We start from the raw sequence: 19,295 nt of genomic DNA, 5'->3' as shown, positions 1-19,295 counted from the left end.
GACCCGGCCCCGACGGCCTTATAATTGGATGGGAGGTGAAATGCAAAAACGCCCGTTTACCATGCATTGGGGTGCACGTTAAGGAACCCCAGGTGGTCAGAATTAGTTCCGAATTCCCCACCTACAACGTGCCTCATAATCACATCGTGGTTCTGACACGTAAAAATGAAATCTGCGTTTCATTTTAACCTGTGCACTGTCGAAGTCCGCGGCATATTGTCGAGTTCGCCATATTGCCAGCTCTGATTGGCCCCCGGGGCTGCCAGGACCTCCCTGATTGGCTGGCTTAAAATGCCAACATGGCGGAATTGGAGTGTCCCGCAGAATGGCGCCCGTAGGTCGATAATGGCGGTGACGATGGGCGTGGCGCCAGTATAATTGTGCGGTGACGCAATTGCCCACAACGTGAGAAAGCGACCAGCATGTCGGACCATGCGTATAGAGAGAACTTGTCGGGTCTTATATATTTATTAGAAATCTGGCCGCTTAAGATCGTTGTATTTGACACTGGCGCAGAGTCGGCAATCGCGGATGGTCCGAAAATGGGGTGGCAGGAACGAACAGAAAAAATAAAGCAAGAAAGGAAATAGAGCAATAAAAAGAGCCTAAACGGAAACTACGTGGCTTTGGGATGCGCTCAGCCGCGCGACTGTAAAGAGAGAACTGTGTAAAATAAGAGTGGGAAACGTATTAAAATTGCTCCGGTACAGAAACGTTCTTATCGAGAGGAACGGATACATGTAGTAAAGTGTTCGGCGTGTCCAAGCTCTTTATTTATAGAGTAGAAATGGCTGTATCACAGGAAGAGACCCATGCATTCGGCGTTCCTTATAGTGTCGTTGACTTTGTTTGCGCAAGTTCGCTTTGACTGCTCTACGAAAAAAAAATAGAAAAAATGTTTCTATTACCCAAAAATGTGTTTGTGACGGTGATTTACAGAAACCGACCAACGTAGCAAGTGTTGTATAGACCATTTTTGTCCACGCTGTGGCAGCAGTGCATCCATGACCCCAGAACACTTCCGGTCATGCATTTCTGAGAGTAAAGTTAGTGAAAAAAACGGAAGTATTTTGCGCATAGTTTACTGTAGGCAAATATTCTTGATGTGTTCAGATATAAAGAAAGTGCGGCATGTGTCGACCTCGTGTATGGTCTTTTTCTTTTGTTACTCTGAACAATAAAGTTCACTTGTAGAACACTCCAACTTCACAGCAAAACTGATGCCAGCTGGAGGGTTCTGTAAATTTATAGGCTATTGTAACTTGTGTTGTTCCAGAGGGCTTAACCGGAAACTGGGAAGCCATTTTGCAAGCATGAAAAGGGTCTATAGTTTCGCGGGAACTAGGACTCGTTTATTGAAGCGGGAAATCCGTAAAAGCGAGTTTTCTATGCTTTCAGTCTGCCGCATGTGTCGGCAGTCACGCTCAGGTGTCTATAGCCCGGAGGGTCCTTTGAAGGTTTTTACCGGTTTGAGAGGGTAGCCGAGCGACCTTGATCGTTTGCGTAGTTAGTGAGACAGTGAGAGGTTGCTCTGGCGCGGAACTCGGTGTATCCTGCCGACGCCGCCGATAAAGATGACGTAATTCCTTTTGCCACTTGCGAATTGTCCTCGCGCTTGCGTGAAGGGATCTCACGCGCATTCTCGGTCACGTGGTGCTCGCAACGTCACGGGAACTTAATTTACATGCGGACCGCGCTTTAAAGCTTTGGTTGGGCTTGAGATTAAGCGCGGATTTCTTTCTTTTAATGCGCGTGTTTGGACTGTAACTAAAGTATTTTTTTCGCTGTAGGCTAGTTGGCGAAACATATCTATTGGAAAGACGGCGCAAAGTGAGATATGTACACTGAAAAGTACAGACAAGCCGAGCACTTGTCTGTCGTTTGTGCATGTGTAGGCGCCACTCTTGCTAATACATTCGGAATAATTATGCGTCTTTAGAGCCCCGCCATCATGGGTTGTTACCACGGGTGTTTAATAACCGCAACAACTAATGCATGATACTGCGGTCGATTCTGTCTATCGGAATGGTTGTGTGCAGAGGCGTTTGTTGTTTCACGACTGTGTTGAAGCGAAGTCATTGCATAGGGAAAAAAAGAACAAAAAGATAAATTGAGCAATTTGTGTACAGTATACAGTGAACTGCGTCAGTCACAACGTCCAAAACTCGGCGCATTTCGCCAAGATTGGTTCAGCATGGATTGCTGAGGAAAACGATTTCATCGTTATCGCGTATTTAAACAGGAAACTCTCGAGGCTGAGGTCTTTTAAATGTCAGGCTTCGCAAGAAGTGGCAGCGCAACAGATAGCCGAGCAAGCCTGGCCGAGTGCCGAAACGTCGCGATGCTGTTCTCCCACGTGACCACTTACTGCGTCGTGACGACACACACACACACACACACACACACACACACACACACACACACACACACACACACACACACACACACACACACACACACACACACACACACACACACACACACGCACACACGCACACGCACACACGCACACACGCACACACGCACACACACACACACACACACACACACACACACACACACACACACACACACAGAGAGAGAGAGAGAAAAGCTATTACAATTACAATAAATTATTTTATATGCGTGACAATAAATTACTAACACGCATGTTAGTAAGCAACGATGCTCTTCTGGAACGAAACCTGCGTCGTCCCATGGTCCGCTAGCGTGTGTTTATGCTCTCGCAGATCGCGCTCTTCTTGCATCGCACTCTCCGAAGGTATATACAGACGGCAGTGCCCGTGGCGGGCGTTTTTCTTATCGGTGGTCTCGAGCACGTCTGGAGTGCCGGCAAGTGCGTATACACTTACGCCGTACTAACTCTCCCCCCCCCCCCCGCACCCCTCCTCCCTGCGCCTCTTGCTTTTATCAATTCTCGGTCTTTGCCTTCTGTTTTAATTTGTTTATTCTTCTCTGCGCAACTTCCTGCTCCTTGGCGGATCCGTTCGAAGGCGTATAGGTATTGCGGCAGACTGCAGCAGCAGTAGGTGTCTGCTTTCTGTCCTTTGAATCGCTCGATATATCGGTCTTATAACGCCCCCCTATCGCTGTATATCGGAAGGGCATCCAGAAACAAACAGCAGGTGCTTAGAAGACGTATCGAACGGCACGAAGCAGACGATAACAGTAATCAGGGAGAAACGCATTACGTGCCTCGCGCTCTAGTCTGTCCTTCCTCTTCATTTTTTTTTGCGCTGTTATTCTTAGAAAAGGCATGTTGAATGGCGCGAAGCAGACGATCGCACAGCGACACCGCAATATAGAGTTTCAACAAAGGCAGCGGCCTGCAAGATGCGCCACCAGGTAGCTGCACCTTGCAGGTGGTTCACGTTTTTGCCTCCGCTCATCCAAAAAAAGAAACGCCCACTCCGCTTGCGTTTATACCGCAGTACCAGACACCCTAAAACTCTAGTTTTAGCGTGTCCGGTATTCCGGTAATCGCAAGCGTACTGGGCGTTTAAATAGATTTAGTCTGTCCGGTATTCCGGTAAACGCAAGCGGACTGGGCGTTTTAACGGATGAGTGGAGGCGAAACTTGGAACTTCCTGCACAGTGCGGAGAGTTTTAACTTGTCCGGCATTCTGATAAACGCCAGCAGACTTGGTGTTTTACTGGATGTGCGAAGGCACAAACATGAACTTTTTGCACGGTGCAGCCACCTGGTGGCGCAGAACTCAACGAGACAAACACAGCTACGATTGCAGTAACCGAGTGTATGTTACTTTGCTGCTGATGTAAATTTTCGGTGGCGACGTAATGGTGTTTGCTGCCGTAAATGTACACTAGTAGCAAAGTAAAATACATTTGGTTACTGCAATATAGGCTGTGTTTGTATGGTTGAGCTCGGCGCCACGAGGTTGCTGCACCGTGCAGACCGTTCATATTTGTACTTCCGCTCAACCGGTAGAACGACAAGTTCGGTGGCGTTTACCGGAATGCAGGACTCGTTAAAACTCTCTCTGCACACCTCTAGCATCTGATTTTGTTTTTCTTTTCATCTTTGACTGTTTTCACGCTGCTGTTAAAAGGCGTATTGAATTGCGCGAAGTAGACCAGACGATCACAAACATAGAGACGTCATGTCTGTATGTTCATGCAGCGTCGGTCTTTCTCTTTTTTTTAAAGTCTTGTTACGAAGACGCATGTTTCTTTTTTCGTCTGTCTTTCTCTTGCAACGCTGCAGCAGGTTCAGAAAAACAAACAGTAACAAAGTAATTCGCCCGGACCCGCGTGAACAGTGTGAAAGAGAAACATTGGAGTGTGACGCTGTGTAGACCGGCTGTTTGCAGCGCGCGTCGTCGTGCACGGGACGACGCTGTTGACAAACTTGTCGCAGAGTGCGACGTCACGAAGATGCAGTGGCGCTCCCTGCCGCTCTCCATGCTGATAAATGAAGAAACGAATATTTACAAGCTCTACTAACGCGAATTTTCGCTGCAGGCAAGATTAATAGTCACAGGTTGTTTTGCAAACATAGTTGTTTGAAGCGGCCAAACAGAAGTGTCGACATAGTCGTCTGCTCTCTCTGCCTGTTTGCTAACAAGCACGCCTCGCCAGTATATGTAGACACCGGAGACGTTTCATGCGTTACCGTGCTTTTTTTCTCTTTCTCACTCTCTCATCCGCTGTGTTTTCGCGTGTGTGTACAAATTTGTTGCAGGCTCGAAGCAAACGATCGCAAATATACAGGAATGAAGCAACTATTTTGTCTGCATCTATCTATCTATCTATCTATCTATCTATCTATCTATCTATCTATCTATCTATCTATCTATCTATCTATCTATCTATCTATCTATCTATCTATCTATCTATCTATCTATCTATCTATCTATCTATCTATCTATCTATCTCTCTCTCTCTCTCTCTCTCTCTCTTTCTCTCTCTCTTTTTGTGCGTGTGATCGTCTGCTTTGAAGGGTGCAAAGTAGGCGACCCCAAACGGACCGAACAGACGACGCTAGGCGTCTGCCTTTCTGTGTACACATCTGATCGTCTTGCTTTTAGGGCGCGAAGCAGACGATCGCAAACGTAGGTAAGAATTCGCAACGCTTGCGTCTGCGTTCCTCTTTACGCGCGTGACATTGCCTACATGTCTACTCTGACAACATTCTAGACACGTAAAGACCACCGATATATCTATATACAATATGACCCACGATACTTGAGCCAGCGTTTAGAAATATGCAAGTGCCACGATGCTGGACAGAACCAAGGTATAGTGTTGTTTGCCATCGCTTAGAGATACTCAAATTATTTATTTATTTTTAATTCGGCTTAGTTACATAATCAGTATTAAGTAATTAATTTCCCAATTTTATAGTTAGATGAAAAGTGTCAATGAGAAAAATTGGTAGAGTAACATGAAAAACTTCCGATACAGCTTTCCGTTGCTCGATACGTGCTACATAAATGTGTTTCTTTTTTCCAAGCATGCCCGCGAATACACGCAAAATTGCCGCTCGAGGCATTTTGCGTGTATTCGCGGCAGACGCCGTACGGGCAGTTGTCCACGAGCAAATACGCGTCGATCGAGCGTGGCGCGCCCCTTCTGAATCTGCATATTGTGTATATTTTATTGTGTCCCGCTCGAAGGGCGTGTATATGTATAGTATTACACGCGCCGTGGTGGTGCCCGCGCCCTCCCTTCCATGGAACGCGTGCGGCTCTTAAATCGCAGTCGTGCAACTTCTTGTTTTTGTTATTCGTTCACTTTTGTAGGAGAGAGGGAGTAAGTCGAGTAGAGGCGCTCATCTGCGCATTGGCTGAAAAACGAAAGTGTCGGGAGTTGACGCGAACGGTATACGTGGCATTTTACTCGGGAGCCAGGTCCCCAGAGACCGTCGGTTTCACGTATGGAGGAAGCTAATACGTCAGGCAGGGAGATACGATCTCTCCAATGCTATTCACAGCGTGTTTACAGGAGGTATACAGAGACTTGGATTGGGAAGAATTGGGGATAAGAGTTAATGGAGAATACGCTAGTAACTTGCGATTCGCTGATGATATTGCCTTGCTTAGTAACTCAGGGGACCAACTGCAATGCATGCTGACTGACCTGGAGAGGCAAAGCAGAAGGGTGGGTCTAAAAATTAAACTGCAGAAAACTAAAGTCATGTTTAACAGTCTCGGAAGAGAACAGCAGTTTACGATAGGTAGCGAGGCACTGGAAGTGGTAAGGGAATACATCTACTTAGAGCAGGTAGTGATAGCGGATCCGGATCATGAGACGGAAACAATCAGAAGAATAAGAATGGGCTGGGATGCGTTTGGCAGGCATTCTCAGATCATGAACAGCAGGTTGCCATTATCCCTCAGGAGAAAAGCGTATAATAGCTGTGTCTTACCAATACTCACCTACGGGACAGAAACCTAGCTGGAGGCTTACGAAAAGGGTTCTACTTAAATTGAGGACGACGCAACGAGCTATGGAAAGAAGAATGATAGGTGTAACGTTAAGGGATAAGAAAAGAGCAGATTTGGTGAGGGAACAAACGCTAGTTAATGACACCTTAGTTGAAATCAAGAAAAAGAAATGGGCATGGGCGGGACATGTAATGAGGAGGGAAGATAACCGATGGTCATTAAGGGTTACGGACTGGATTCCAAGGGAAGGGAAGCGTAGCAGGGGTCGGCAGAAAGTTAAGTGGGCGGATGAGATTGAGAATTTTGCAGGGACAACATAGCCACAATTAGTGCATGACCGGGGTAGTTGGAGAAATATGGGAGAAGCCTTTGCACTGCAGTGGGCGTAACCAGGCTGATGATGATGATGAATACTACCGATGCTACATTAACCTTCTGTGAGCGCGTTATGATTTTGTTGTTCATTCTTTTCCTCTGTCTTCCACCGTCTTTTCGCGCTGAGAATTGGCTCCCAATGTTGGTTGCTCTGGCGCACGTATTCACCTGTTTACCTGCTTGCTTCGTTTGTGTGTGTGTGTGGCTGGCTGGCTGGCTGGCTGGCTGGCTGGCTGGCTGGCTGGCTGGCTGGCTGGCTGGCTGGCTACTCTAGCATATTGCCTTTATTTACTTGTTAGTTCGTGTGGCCGTTCGATCGTACTTTTCTGTTCAGGAAGTGCTGTAGCCCCGAATTGCAGCCCAAGTTAATTACTTGTCCTACCATGATTAATAGGGCGTCTGTTTATATTTGGTCGTAAGCAGCCTATTTCTTGTGTAAAGTCTTCCCGTGGTATCCATAAGGGAACGCTAATGATATTTAGCTCCTAATAAAAATTTCTAGCCAAACTATAGAATGTTTTCTTGACAGGCACTTCATTTTGGAAAACAAAAGGGAAAGAACATCCACTTCTTGGATCGTCGATTTTGCCCAATATGCAGTCGAATCGGAATAAATTCAACCGTTGTTCCTTCGACCGTTTTCTTTTTCGCCGCCCGAATTTTCAGGCACTAGCTGTCTCGAAATGCTCGCCCGGTTCTTTGATTCTGTTAATTCGGAATTAGACTTGCATCGTCGTAGCGTTTTGACGGTTCTTATTGTAAGAAAAGTTATTTAGTCTTGCGGCTTCGAGTGAGTTCTGTGTACGACCGCAAGAGACGATTGAAAAGGATGACGTGGAAGGCTGGCTGCAACGGAATTTCGGACCGCGTAGAAAGACTTGTTTAATATAGCGTATAGATATATAGGAGCCCCCGTGCACAATTTGACGCTTTAGATGGGAGCGGAAGCGTCGCGATAAGCTAGCAGAAAGGACAGTTTTTCGATACCGAAACTTTAGAAACAAGAACAAATAACGCCGCCATTACCGCTCGTCCGAATCGACGCAGGATCTAGAGCTTGCGGCTCCTCGGCGTGGCCTCCGAGATTAGGCGTCGTGCCGGAACTTGCGTCATAGCGACAACCGCCAGGTGCATGCGTCGTCTGCTTAGGTGCTCATGCATAGTTCTAACGGGAAAACTATGCAATTCGTTATCAGCGCTGGTGCTTCGTCAAGATTGCTTTTTAATGATGTTTGCAGTCGGAACTCCTTTACAGCGAAGTGCTCGCGGTCTCCTAAATCCTTCGTTATACAGGGCACTTCGTTGTAAAGGTCGCGCACCGGGCCGCCCGCAGTAGAACCGGGACACAATGATTCCTTCGTTATACAGGTGATTTCGTTGTAGAGGCGTTCGTCGCAGAAGCGCTCGACTATACTACTCATTTATAACGAAATTAGCTAAAGTGAAATTTCGTCGCAGTTGACCTTTATTTAATTTAAGCGTTTCTCGCTTCAATTTGTCTCGTCTTGGCTTGTGACTGCTCAGGGGTCGCTTTCCTGTTTTGATCTGTTGCACCGGGTGACGATGGCTTGTATAGTTGCTTGCGCAACTTTCTAAGAACTTTTGTCAAAGCTTGCTTCCCCGCCTCGAGTGGCCTCGCAGGGAGAAGCTTGCTTTAGCAGTTGGCTTCCTTCGTTTAATTCTAAATGTGGTATTGCGCGGTATTATTATTATTATTATTATTATTATTATTATTATTATTATTATTATTATTATTTGCGAAGCGCTGTTGGGATTGATCCTCGACTTTCTCGGCACGTCGTTCCTGCAGTTGGAGTGGCTGAATATCGACGACCGAAGCGCATTTCGGTTCCGCGCATCAAAAGCATAAATCACCGCCCAAAACCCACATACCTATATGACGTAGCCTCATGTAGGTATAATCTCTAAAACCGCACATTACCCCTCTCGATGGAATAACGCGTGCGATATCCAACGGCTTCTTCGATTCTTTCTCGAATTTCTTACATTTGGGCCGCCCCATTGTTGGCCCATCTATGCCAGATATGCATGGTTATGGTTGCATACTGAATTTATAGTAATAATAAAAAAATAATAACCTTTATTTTTTCCATCAACGTGATGGGGGAGGCAAGGGAAAGAAAGAAGAAACAGACAGCTTGACTAGTCCCCCCCCCCCCCCCCGAAAGAAACATTCCATGAAGGCAGACAGTTCAGCTATCGACAAGAAATGAAAATACATTTTTGATTGTACGAAAGTAATAGCTATCACTAAAAGCATCTTTGTGGCATATAAATGTGCACATTCCCAAACGTGCATTAAGGGGACGAATACAGTGAATCAAGGTAGAGGGGACGTGGACCTGACTGCAGCGAATGCAGAGAAGGTCGGCGGTGCACGCGTTCTACCATTGGCGACGCTCCAAACGCCGCCGCCGCCGGATAGACACATCGCATTCCGTTTTACCGGGGGGTGATGGGATGGGTGATGGGGGGGGGGGAGCGATCCGCACTGACGTCATAGCGGCAAGTCACCCGACGGCGCGTTGCATTGTCCAGGTCGCCGCGCTGGCCTGGTCAGCGTCCGAGAGCGCCCCGCGGATTAGCCGGACTCGAGTAACGTTGCGGGCGCCAAGTCTGAGTGCCAGGCGTGCACAGTCCAGCTCACGCTAGGAGAACTTTTATGCAATATGTATAATTCTGGTCTGTACTTGCAGTGCATCACATGTGTTGTGTGTTATGGCTGAACAAAATATCTGACTTTATATATGCGTACGTGGACTGAACTAATGCACAGAACTTTGCGACTCATGTACTGCTGGACTGTATATTTTTTGTTCATCCAGTGTTCTACTGAGTGCCATATTTCGTGTCGCTATTCTCCCTTTTTACGCAAATTTGTTTCCTTTGCCAAGTGACAAGGAGTAGCCGGTGCCACCATAAAGGCGCCAACCTCTCCTAATATTAATTTCAATGAAATAAAAAAAAATTGGCACTGGCCGCGAGCTTAGACGAACGCCAATGTTCGTCCCTCCCGCCTCACCTCCCCCTTTTTGATTTTTTTCTTTAGTCTAAGTAATAGAGAGTAAATACGTCTTATACACGGCATGCCCCATACGGTTTATTAAACGCGGATGCCGGTGGCCCGTTAAGTATAATTACTTCTTTGTATAACGACCCGCCGGGGGTGTTGCTTAGTGGTTATGCTGTTCGGCTGCTTAAAAGCAACGAGGTCGCGGGATCGAATCCCGGTGGCCGCGGCGGCCGCGTTTCTATGGGGGCGAAATGCAGAGAACGTGCACCCGTGTACTTAGATTTTAGGTGCACGTTAAAGAACGCCAGGTGCACTGTAAAATAATTTACGCCCTTAAAAGTGAAAAAGGGTGTAAATATGTATAATTCGCACCCATAAAACGGTGTAAATATGTAAAAGTGTGTAAATGTGTCTCATAGTGTGAGTTGAGGATACGTACGTACGGCACAGACGTCGTTCTTCTTTTCTCCGTGTCTTAACACGCTCTTTATTACACGGTGTTTCACCACAGCCCTATATACCACGTGTCCGTCTTACACTCTTAAACAAATGTACACCCCCCCTTTTTGGGGTGTATATCTGCCACACTCTTAGAAAAATTTACACCCTTTGGGGCGTATCTTGTCCCACAACAATAATTGTCATCTGTCTTGCCCGCGTTTCCTTTCTTTAACGCTGCGAGCCCGGTACTTCCCAGTCACGAACGGCATGCGCGTTATCAGTGTGACGCAGCGTTCTTGACAGGAAAGTAGCGAGCGCCGAGTTTTCAAGAAAGGAAACGCAAGCAAGGCAGATGACGATTATCGTTGTGGGACAAATATACACCCCAAAGGGTGCAACCGTTTTAAGAGTGTGCACACAACGATAATTGTCATCTGCCTTGCTTGCACTTCCTTTCTTGAAAACGCCGCGCCCGCTACACTCCTGTCGAGAATGCTGCGTCACGCTGATAACACGCATGCCGTTCGTGACTTGGAAGTACCGGCCTCGCGGCGTTAAAAGAAAGGAAATGCGGGCAAGGCAGATGACAGTTATCGTTATGGGACAAGACACGCCCCAAAGGGAGCAAATTATTTGGAGTGTAAAGCAATTATACACCCTTTGGGGTATATCGTATCCCCAAACGATGATCGTCACCTGCACTACTTGCGTTTCCTTTCTTGAAAGCTCCGCGCTAGCTGCTCTCCTGACAAGAATGTCGTGTCACGCTAATAACGAGCATGCCGATCGCGACATGGAAGTGTGGGGCGCGCAACCTTAAAGAAGGGAAAGACATGCATGTTAGATTACGATTATCGTTCTGAAACGAAGATACGCTCCAAAGACTGCAAACATTTCTGAGAGTGTTGTCATAACACGCTGTTCAGGGTGCTTTTTTAGAGTTGCATTCCATTCTAAAAGGGTTTCACAATACCCTTGGGAGCTTAAGTTGGAAAGTTTTAGATTATACGGTGCCCTAGCCCAAGGGGAGCTTAAACCGTCCCGGCTTACAAAAGAACTCAAAGGGTATACGCTGCTGAGTTTACGTCGACCATCACTCAATCGGGTACCCTAATCTAAAAAAACTCTCTAATAATCGTCGTCCAGCCATGCAATTTCCTTCCTTTAGCAGCCATGCGCCCGGTATACTTTCTTGTCAAGAATGCTGTGCCACGCCGACACGCGCGCGTGCCGTTGGTGACCTGAAATGACGATTATTTTATGAGTTTTGTAATATAGGGGTCGCAAGAATCTTGCGGCGTCTCGGTCCCAGCAAAAGTCAGGCATGCAGAGCTGTTGGATACTCAAGAAGGGCATGCGTGCCCCGATTTCTTTCGACTATACGGCCTACCGCAAAAGTGCCTCGGTTAGGGTGGCTAGCCAGGTAGGGTGGCTAGGTTAGCCACCCTACCTCGGTGTCCTCCTCGCCCTCCGCTCAGTGGTACGGAGCGGCGGGCGAGAAGGACACCGAGGCACTCTACTAGAGGGTGTTGACTCTACCTACCGCTACTTCACACACCTGCCAGCTATTGGCGCAACATAAAGCTCATTATGAGTATTGCGCGTGATATAGATATATAGATATATAGATGATATAGATATAGAGTCTTGCGCGTGCTATAGATACCTGCATCTATAGCAGGTACGCGCAGTTGAAGGGAGGCCCGGACGGTTGCGTTTAACTGCGCAAGGTCATGTAGCCGAACCATTTCCGAGGGAAACCCCTTCCTCCGTGCTTGCTGCGGTTTGTAACAAATTAAGGCGCCAGCCAGTTAAGTTCGCTCATTTCCGTGACGTCACGACTTAGGCGAACTTCTTTCAATGTCGACGTCCATCAGGAGCTATATGCTTTCATAGAGTTTCACGCAAAAAATTTCAGTAGGAAACTATAGGTACGTTTCGAAGCGCAAAGGCGCAGAGGACAGGTGCGGTGCGGTTTCTATTCATTCTATTCGTTTGCTGTTTCGGAAACCCTAGATACAGAGCTACGAGCACGTAGGTGTACATACCTGGCTTCATTTTGTTTTCTTTCTTATTTCTCTTTGTTCCGTCAGGACGAGCAAAACGGCAGCTCGCCACGAGGGTATACGATTCTGATGCGAGCATCGCGCCAAACACAATTTGAACGCGCACGCTCTTTTTTTTGTGTTTTTTTGTTTCTCGCCGCAATTTCGCGTTGCCGCACCGGTTCGGCACTTTGGTTGTTTTTGCCCCTGCAGCACCTTTTCGCGCGCCAGAGTTCACGACTTTCGCCCGCGGCGTTGCGTCCACCCGCGTTCGATACGGTTTCGGCTCGGCACCGTGACCTCCGTAGCTCCGCACGGAGCTACGCGGGAGGTGAGAGGGCGTTTCGGGGAGAGGGAGAGAGAGAGGGAGAGGAGCCGACGTCGTGCGCGTGCTGGCGCCGCCACGTAACGTGCTTACGTAACGGTTTCCGTGATGCGTCACGATCTTGCTGTGCTCGGGTGCGATGGGAACACCTTATCTACCCCCGTCTCTCTTACACCTTTGTTTGTTGTTTTGGACTGGGGGGCTGAGGGAGGTCTCTCCGAGCGGTTGGATACCTGCCGGGGAGGCCCATTAGCGACGTTCGGTAGAGTTGTTGGGGGGGGTTTAGGAATAGCGTTCTCAAGCAGCTAGCACATATCCTCCAAGACCTGAGAAAAAAGAAAAATGAACTCAGAATCTTAGCATAGAGTTAGCATTCTACCCGTTACGGAGGCGGTATAGGTAGTGGGCAGAACGGTTTTTGCTTCTATAAGATTGCTAATTATTGCAATACATATATTGCATTGGACCCATCACTAGCTGCTTTAGGCGATGGGACCAAATATCTTTGTACACACTTTTCATATTATTGTGTAATAAAATTCCCTTTTGATTTGATGATAACTCTAACGATATGCTAAAATACTCTAATAATAGTGTCGGTGACACTGTGCATGTTACCTGCGCATGCGCAGCTGTCGGGAACCACGTGTAACAATTATATTGAGCCAACAGAATGATGAAGCCAAGGAAAGCATAGGAAAAGTTAACTCTGGTTTTAATTGAAATGTAGAAAATACTGACGAAAATTGAAATCGAAGGGAATGAAAAGACAGCTTGTCGCCAGTAGGATTCGAGCCCACATCTCCCACATTACGCTTGTGAAGCTTTGCCAATTGAGCTACGGTGGTGCCTGTTGAGCTACCGCAGCGGCCGCCTTTCCGTCAATTTTCTTGGATGTTTGCGTACATGTACTGCACCTGACCCTGGTAGGGTTAGACAGTGCCGCTGCGTAAGAAGTTTTCGCTTCTTTTGTTCTTAACACGTGTCAATGCTGCAATGTCTTTTCACTAACGTTGGAGCTGCATCACGCCTTCGGTGCGCACCCAGCACTCTTGCATGCATTCCTAATGCAAGACTGTTCTTCTGCATCTTTTCTGTTGCAGAGGTGGACCTAGGGGCACAATGCATCGTCGAGATGACCGAGGGCCAGACGATCCTCTACAACAGCAACAAGGGTGAAGGGTGAGTCCCGTTCTGTCCTCCGCCCGGTCTTGTGCAGCTCCCGCATTATCCCGTTCAGTTCCAAATGCGCCTGCGTTGTCGCTGTCGCCATTGGCACTGACCATTGTGCGCGGGCACCAGAGCGGAAAGACTGCATCCAGCAGAGAAAACAAGTTGGGCGGCGGGGTGGGATAGAGGGGAGGGATGCGTGTGTGGTGGTGTTGCTTTTATCTTTGTTTAGGTTATTGTGATGCCATGTCTGATCTGGCAGGTTGTTGTGCTTGGGGGAACACAAAAGCAAGGCCTGCGATTTCGTTTTTTTCCCAACCCCACCTGACAGGCAGGTCGAATGTGAATTGGTTTGGGCCATTATTGAACCACCAGAGCGTGCAAACAGCGTGGACGTCTTTTTTTTTCTTTTTTTTCGCCATTGTTGGCTCGTGCTCTTGTCTGCGTGAGGAGCAGCATAAAATTGATTCTCATCATCTGGAACTAGTTTGGTCCATGCCTGTGGGTTGTGTGTTTTTTTATTCACATTTACTGCAGTGCGTTTTGGAAGTCGCACCCTCTCTTTCCTTACAAGTTAGAAACGGTTGGAAGTTGCAAAGTCTTTCTTTTCTTTTCTTTATTTGTTTCCATTGCTAAAATACAATGACGAGGGCTAAGATAAAAGCTGCAATGAGGCAGCTTGAGGTGCCCTTAGCCCCCGTGTTACATGGTGGCAGTGAGTAGCGCAGACATCCGCACGCAAAGACACACTTTTCAATCATCCGCACGAAGACACATTCAAGTCTGATTGAATTTGTAAGTAGAGGAGTTTAAGTAAGGAAGCCTCAGGCATGGCAATTTGTGTGCAAAAGATTAGACCTGTGCTTCATTTGGGTATAAAATTTGCAGCCGTTGGAGACAAGTTCCTTTGACAACTTGAGCAATGCTCTGTGCTCATGAGCAGAAGTGCTTCGGACTTATACTCTGATTGGACAGTTATGGTTTTAAACATATCTATGAGGCTGTGTTCATCTAATTTGTGTGAAGATAGTTGTGATTTTCAGTATGGTCCACTTTTAAGGGAACACCTAATTATTATGCTGCCATCAATTACACCTGATTATAATGTCTACAGGCCATTAGAACATTCAGAATATCTCTCATGTTAGTGTGCCTGCCTAATGCACCATACCAGCATCATTTCCTGGTAAAGTTGAGATGACGCAGTTATATTATTCTATTTAGCTGTAGTGTAATAGCTGTTCTGTTTAATAGTGAACCATACCTACAGCATGAAGCTTGAAATTATTAACATAATTTATGCCTGGTTATTTATTGGGCTGCAGTATAGCATCTAGCTAGCTGTGCTGAATCTAGCATCTATCTAGTTGAATGCTAGCTGTGAAGTGATCAGGGTAAGAATAATGTAATTATCATAATCCTTAGCTGTTCTTTTTCACGCTTCGTCAGTGGTCTAAGCAGCGCATTGTTATCACCATGATCGGCTGGCCGTGACCGGTGGATGATAAGACAAGAATAGAATCGAGCAACAGGAATCCTTACATTAGGTGGCCCGGATGTACATAACGTGTCACGTGACTGATTCTCTTGCGATCGTGTCTTTCATCTGAATCCAGCTTTGCTAGCACACAACTTGTCAGGGTAGGCACACACATAGTCCGTGTAGAGACCTCTCAGTGCCGCTAACCTGACACTTCTTTCTCTTTTGTCCCATTTTCCAACTCCTTGCTTCCATTTCCAACTGCTGCTGGCATAGGCGGAAACATCCAAAGGTGAGCTACACTCTGTGGACTTGTCATTTTCAATAACCCTTATTTCCTGTGTTGCAGTCATTGTTCTGCATATATCCCACATGGGTCAGTTTTCTTTAACTTATCTAGACCATACTTATTGTATAAGTACACACAACAAACATGAGTGACAGTGCTTTAACAAGGAATGTCAGTGGAGCCAAGGCTTCAACGAGAGGCCTTGTCTTTAAGGCAGCAACTGCTTTCCTGGAATGGCATTCTTTGCACAACAACTGTTGGTGACCTCAAGCCTGCATCTTTATGTGAACTTCCATCTTGTTTAGACACAACACACATGTAATAACATCAGTGCTGTTTTAGTAGATGTCTGCCTCCAGTGTAATCACTAAAATTCATGAATGTGCCAGCTAACATGGAGGAAGCTTTAAAAATGTAAGTGACACCTGTTGGGTGTATGAAGCTTGCCTATATTTTGCTGCATCCTGTAGAAAAAGCCTCCAGTATTTCTTAACTTATGGCTGCAATGTCAGTACAGATTGACGTTGTTTGAAAACCTCAATTTCAGTTTTGATACACTGTGTCTTGAATTCTTTTTGCTGCATTTAAATGACAGCCTTAGAGCTCAAACAGTGGACTGCAACTGCTTTTTGAAGGTTCCAAGGGCTTTCTTTGATGCATGAAGAGAGAGAAAAAACACTTAGAAAAGAGCTATGGAACCAATGAAATGTTGCAAACAAATCTAAGTGATGGTTTTAGATGTGCTCTACAAACCTTGTTTGTCATTGTGGCCATAAAGTTAATAATTAGAGAGGTATTTAAATAATCCTTATGGAACAGAACAAATAAGAACACAAGAAGTACTTGAGACTTTTTTTGGGGTGTTAATAACATGTAAGTGGTCTCACCCACTTGCACTCGAAGGCCTTGATATTTTTTTATTTAATTTTTTTTTTACTTGTTTCATGTTAACTGGAATTACCGGTATATTCTGGCTAGGGTTGTCGAAAAGCAGAGGGCCCAAGAACAGTGAACCTGGTGAAACAGTGACTATCTTCCTGATTTTCAGCCTCGTGCTATTTAAGACTGTAAGGCCCCTTGGCACATTGTGATCTACCTGTCGGTGCCATTCAACAATTTATTTAAGGTATCAAATATCATTGTAGAACTAATTTCACTGTTCGATTAAACCATATCAAGGAATTGTAAGTGTGAGTGGGGCTTCTTGTTTTGGCTCCCACTTAAGAGTATGTGTGATATCAAATTGCTGACGGCTTTTTTTTTTTCTTCGAAGTTACAATAAACAATTTACAAAGATCAAGCTCTCTATATTGTATAGAGGCTGAATTGTTAGTTTATCAACACCGTGTGAGAGTTATGGCCTTAAGCGTAGACTTGATTTCATAATGGTGAACTGTTTTTTATGTTTGGATGCATTGCCTTTTCATTGCAGACGTTTGCCTTCGACCACTGCTTCTGGTCATTCAACGAAGCAGACACGCACTTTGCCACCCAGGAGCATGTCTACAGCTGCCTAGGGACAGACATCCTGGACAATGCCTTCCAAGGGTACAACGCCTGTATTTTTGCCTATGGGCAGACAGGTGCGTCGTCCTGTTTTCGTCATGTGCCGCATTAGTTTTTATTTATTTTTTTTGACAACGAAATTGTGGAAGGCCTCCTGTATCCTTCCAGTGCTATGCATCAGTGTCGTCGAACTTAGCTGGTTGCTCTAAGGAGAGTTTATTTTTATTGCATATGGAACCTAATACTCTTCCTCAGGTGTTTGTGAATATAGGCCTGGACTCCTGGACTTCAGTTGAAGGGTAACGTTGCTGTCCACTCTTGTGGGTCAGAAAGGGGGAGGGCTGGATGACACGGTTGTAAACTTGATGACTGTGAATGATGCATCTGTTTATTTATTTATTTATTTTATTTACCGTCAGGGCTTTGTAAGTTGTAGAAAGTTGGACGCCGACAATAAAGATTGAAAATAAGAAGACGTTTCAGCTCCTGCAGGAGAGCCTTGTGCAGAGGAAATGTTTATTTATTTCTAATCTTTAGGGTCAGCGTCCAACTTTCAACCGCTTACACAGTCTCCTGCCAACCAGACAGGGTTCCATCAACCTCTTGATTTCCTCCTCAGGACTTACAGGAAGCAGTATAAAGGAGAGGGGCAAACATATCAGCATCAAGAATAGTGTACGTGGTAAGAATACACAATAGAACAAAAGCTATGGTAACGATATCAAGAAAAGGACAGTGATGCAGTAATGGGATCAATAAATAGCAAAAAAAAAATGTTTCCGTGCTTTCTTACCTGTTCACCCCTTCACCCCTCCCATTTCTCATGTTTTCTTCTGGTTATTTTGTAACAATAACATCCTGACAGTAAAAATAACAAAACCTAACACATTTTAGAAACAGCAATGGCACTGACGTTGCTATCATATCTAGAATGGGTAGGATGCGTCGACCACTGCTACTTCCCCATCTCCTAGATCTGAAGTCGTGTGTGCATGCATGTGTGAGATTTTGCTTACATGTAATACACTAGTTATAAATGATCGCCCAGAGGCTGCTGTTCATGGGCTGTCACATCCTTTGTTACGTGATCACTGACATCGCAAAAACCGAAAAAAAAAAATGAATGAGAGTTTGGAAAACCCCAGGAAAGAACAAGTGATCTGTTATACGAGATTGCGGTTTCTCTGCTGCATGTATCAAAATAACATTTGGCCCACATCAGCTACATATAGGGAATGTTTTCTTACTGTGTTCAAAAGGGATTTCAGTGCCCCTTTAAATCTTGCATCAAAACCTGGTCATAATTTTTACGAGTTTTGTGCTTTATTGTCCTGTCAGAATGGGGGGCATCTGTGAAACCCCTTAAACAGGCTTTCCCACACACTTCGTTTGACCTGACCATGATGGCGGACCTCGGGTTGGAAGCATAACTAAGGTGTCAACATGCAGGCTGCCGACAACATTCCTGCTGACTTGCCTTCCTCGCACCATCCAAGCTTTGAAAACGCATCTTTAACAGTGCTACTCGCTGGAACGTGGTTAGGGCAAGTTAGCTGTGTTGGGAAAGCCTGCTTACGGTATTCCACATATTCCCTATTTAATTTAATTCTCATTAACTGTGATGACCAGTACCATGACACCATACAAAAAATATACAAGGCGACTAGAACGGGCACTTTTTTTAGGGCAGGCCATTTCTTCATGATATTGTTGCTTAGTTGTATTTGTTTTTTGTGTTCCTTCTTGCTGAATCGCTTTTAACTTTGTTTCTTTATGCGTGACGTCAGTACATGAGGCATTTACATTACTACACGATGGATTATCAATAAAGGTAGTTAGAGGTTGGCGCCCATCTTCATTTCCTTGCGTGTTTTTCGTCTCGCATCACGCGCTAGTCGTCACAACGTAAAGTCAACTCACTCAAATATACACCTTACCGAATCATATTTCCTTTTGATGGCGTCACTTCCAGGCTCCGGCAAAAGCTACACCATGATGGGGACCGCAGACAATAAGGGGGTGATACCGCGGCTATGCGACTCACTGTTTGAGCGCATCGCCTGCTCCGCGGATCCCAGCGTCAGCTACAAGGTGGAGGTGTCCTACATGGAGATCTACAACGAGAGGGTTCACGACCTATTAGACCCCAGGGGGTAAGCATTGTTGGCGTTGGGCTACTCGTCAATCCATTGGCTAGTGAAGCTGCCAAAAGCGAAACAGAGA

At 46.0% G+C, this 19,295-nt stretch overlaps 1 protein-coding gene across 3 annotated transcripts in view; it reads left to right on the top strand.

Annotated features, from left to right (window-relative positions):
• Positions 1 to 19,295, top strand: part of Khc-73 (Kinesin heavy chain 73) — a 120,775-nt gene that overhangs the window by 37,657 nt on the left and 63,823 nt on the right. For all 3 annotated transcript variants that reach the window (XM_070521882.1, XM_070521883.1, XM_070521881.1), the window contains exons 2-5: positions 13,731 to 13,809; positions 15,554 to 15,569; positions 16,999 to 17,149; positions 19,045 to 19,225. In XM_070521882.1, coding sequence (XP_070377983.1) covers positions 13,731 to 13,809; positions 15,554 to 15,569; positions 16,999 to 17,149; positions 19,045 to 19,225 — 427 coding nt within the window. The remainder of the gene's footprint in view (positions 1 to 13,730; positions 13,810 to 15,553; positions 15,570 to 16,998; positions 17,150 to 19,044; positions 19,226 to 19,295) is intronic.

This window comes from Dermacentor albipictus, chromosome 7, assembly GCF_038994185.2.
Source record: "Dermacentor albipictus isolate Rhodes 1998 colony chromosome 7, USDA_Dalb.pri_finalv2, whole genome shotgun sequence".
Taxonomy (NCBI): Eukaryota; Metazoa; Arthropoda; class Arachnida; order Ixodida; family Ixodidae; genus Dermacentor; species Dermacentor albipictus.
The sequence above is the reverse complement of the archived record's forward strand: the minus strand, read 5'-3'. Positions and strand labels throughout refer to the sequence as shown.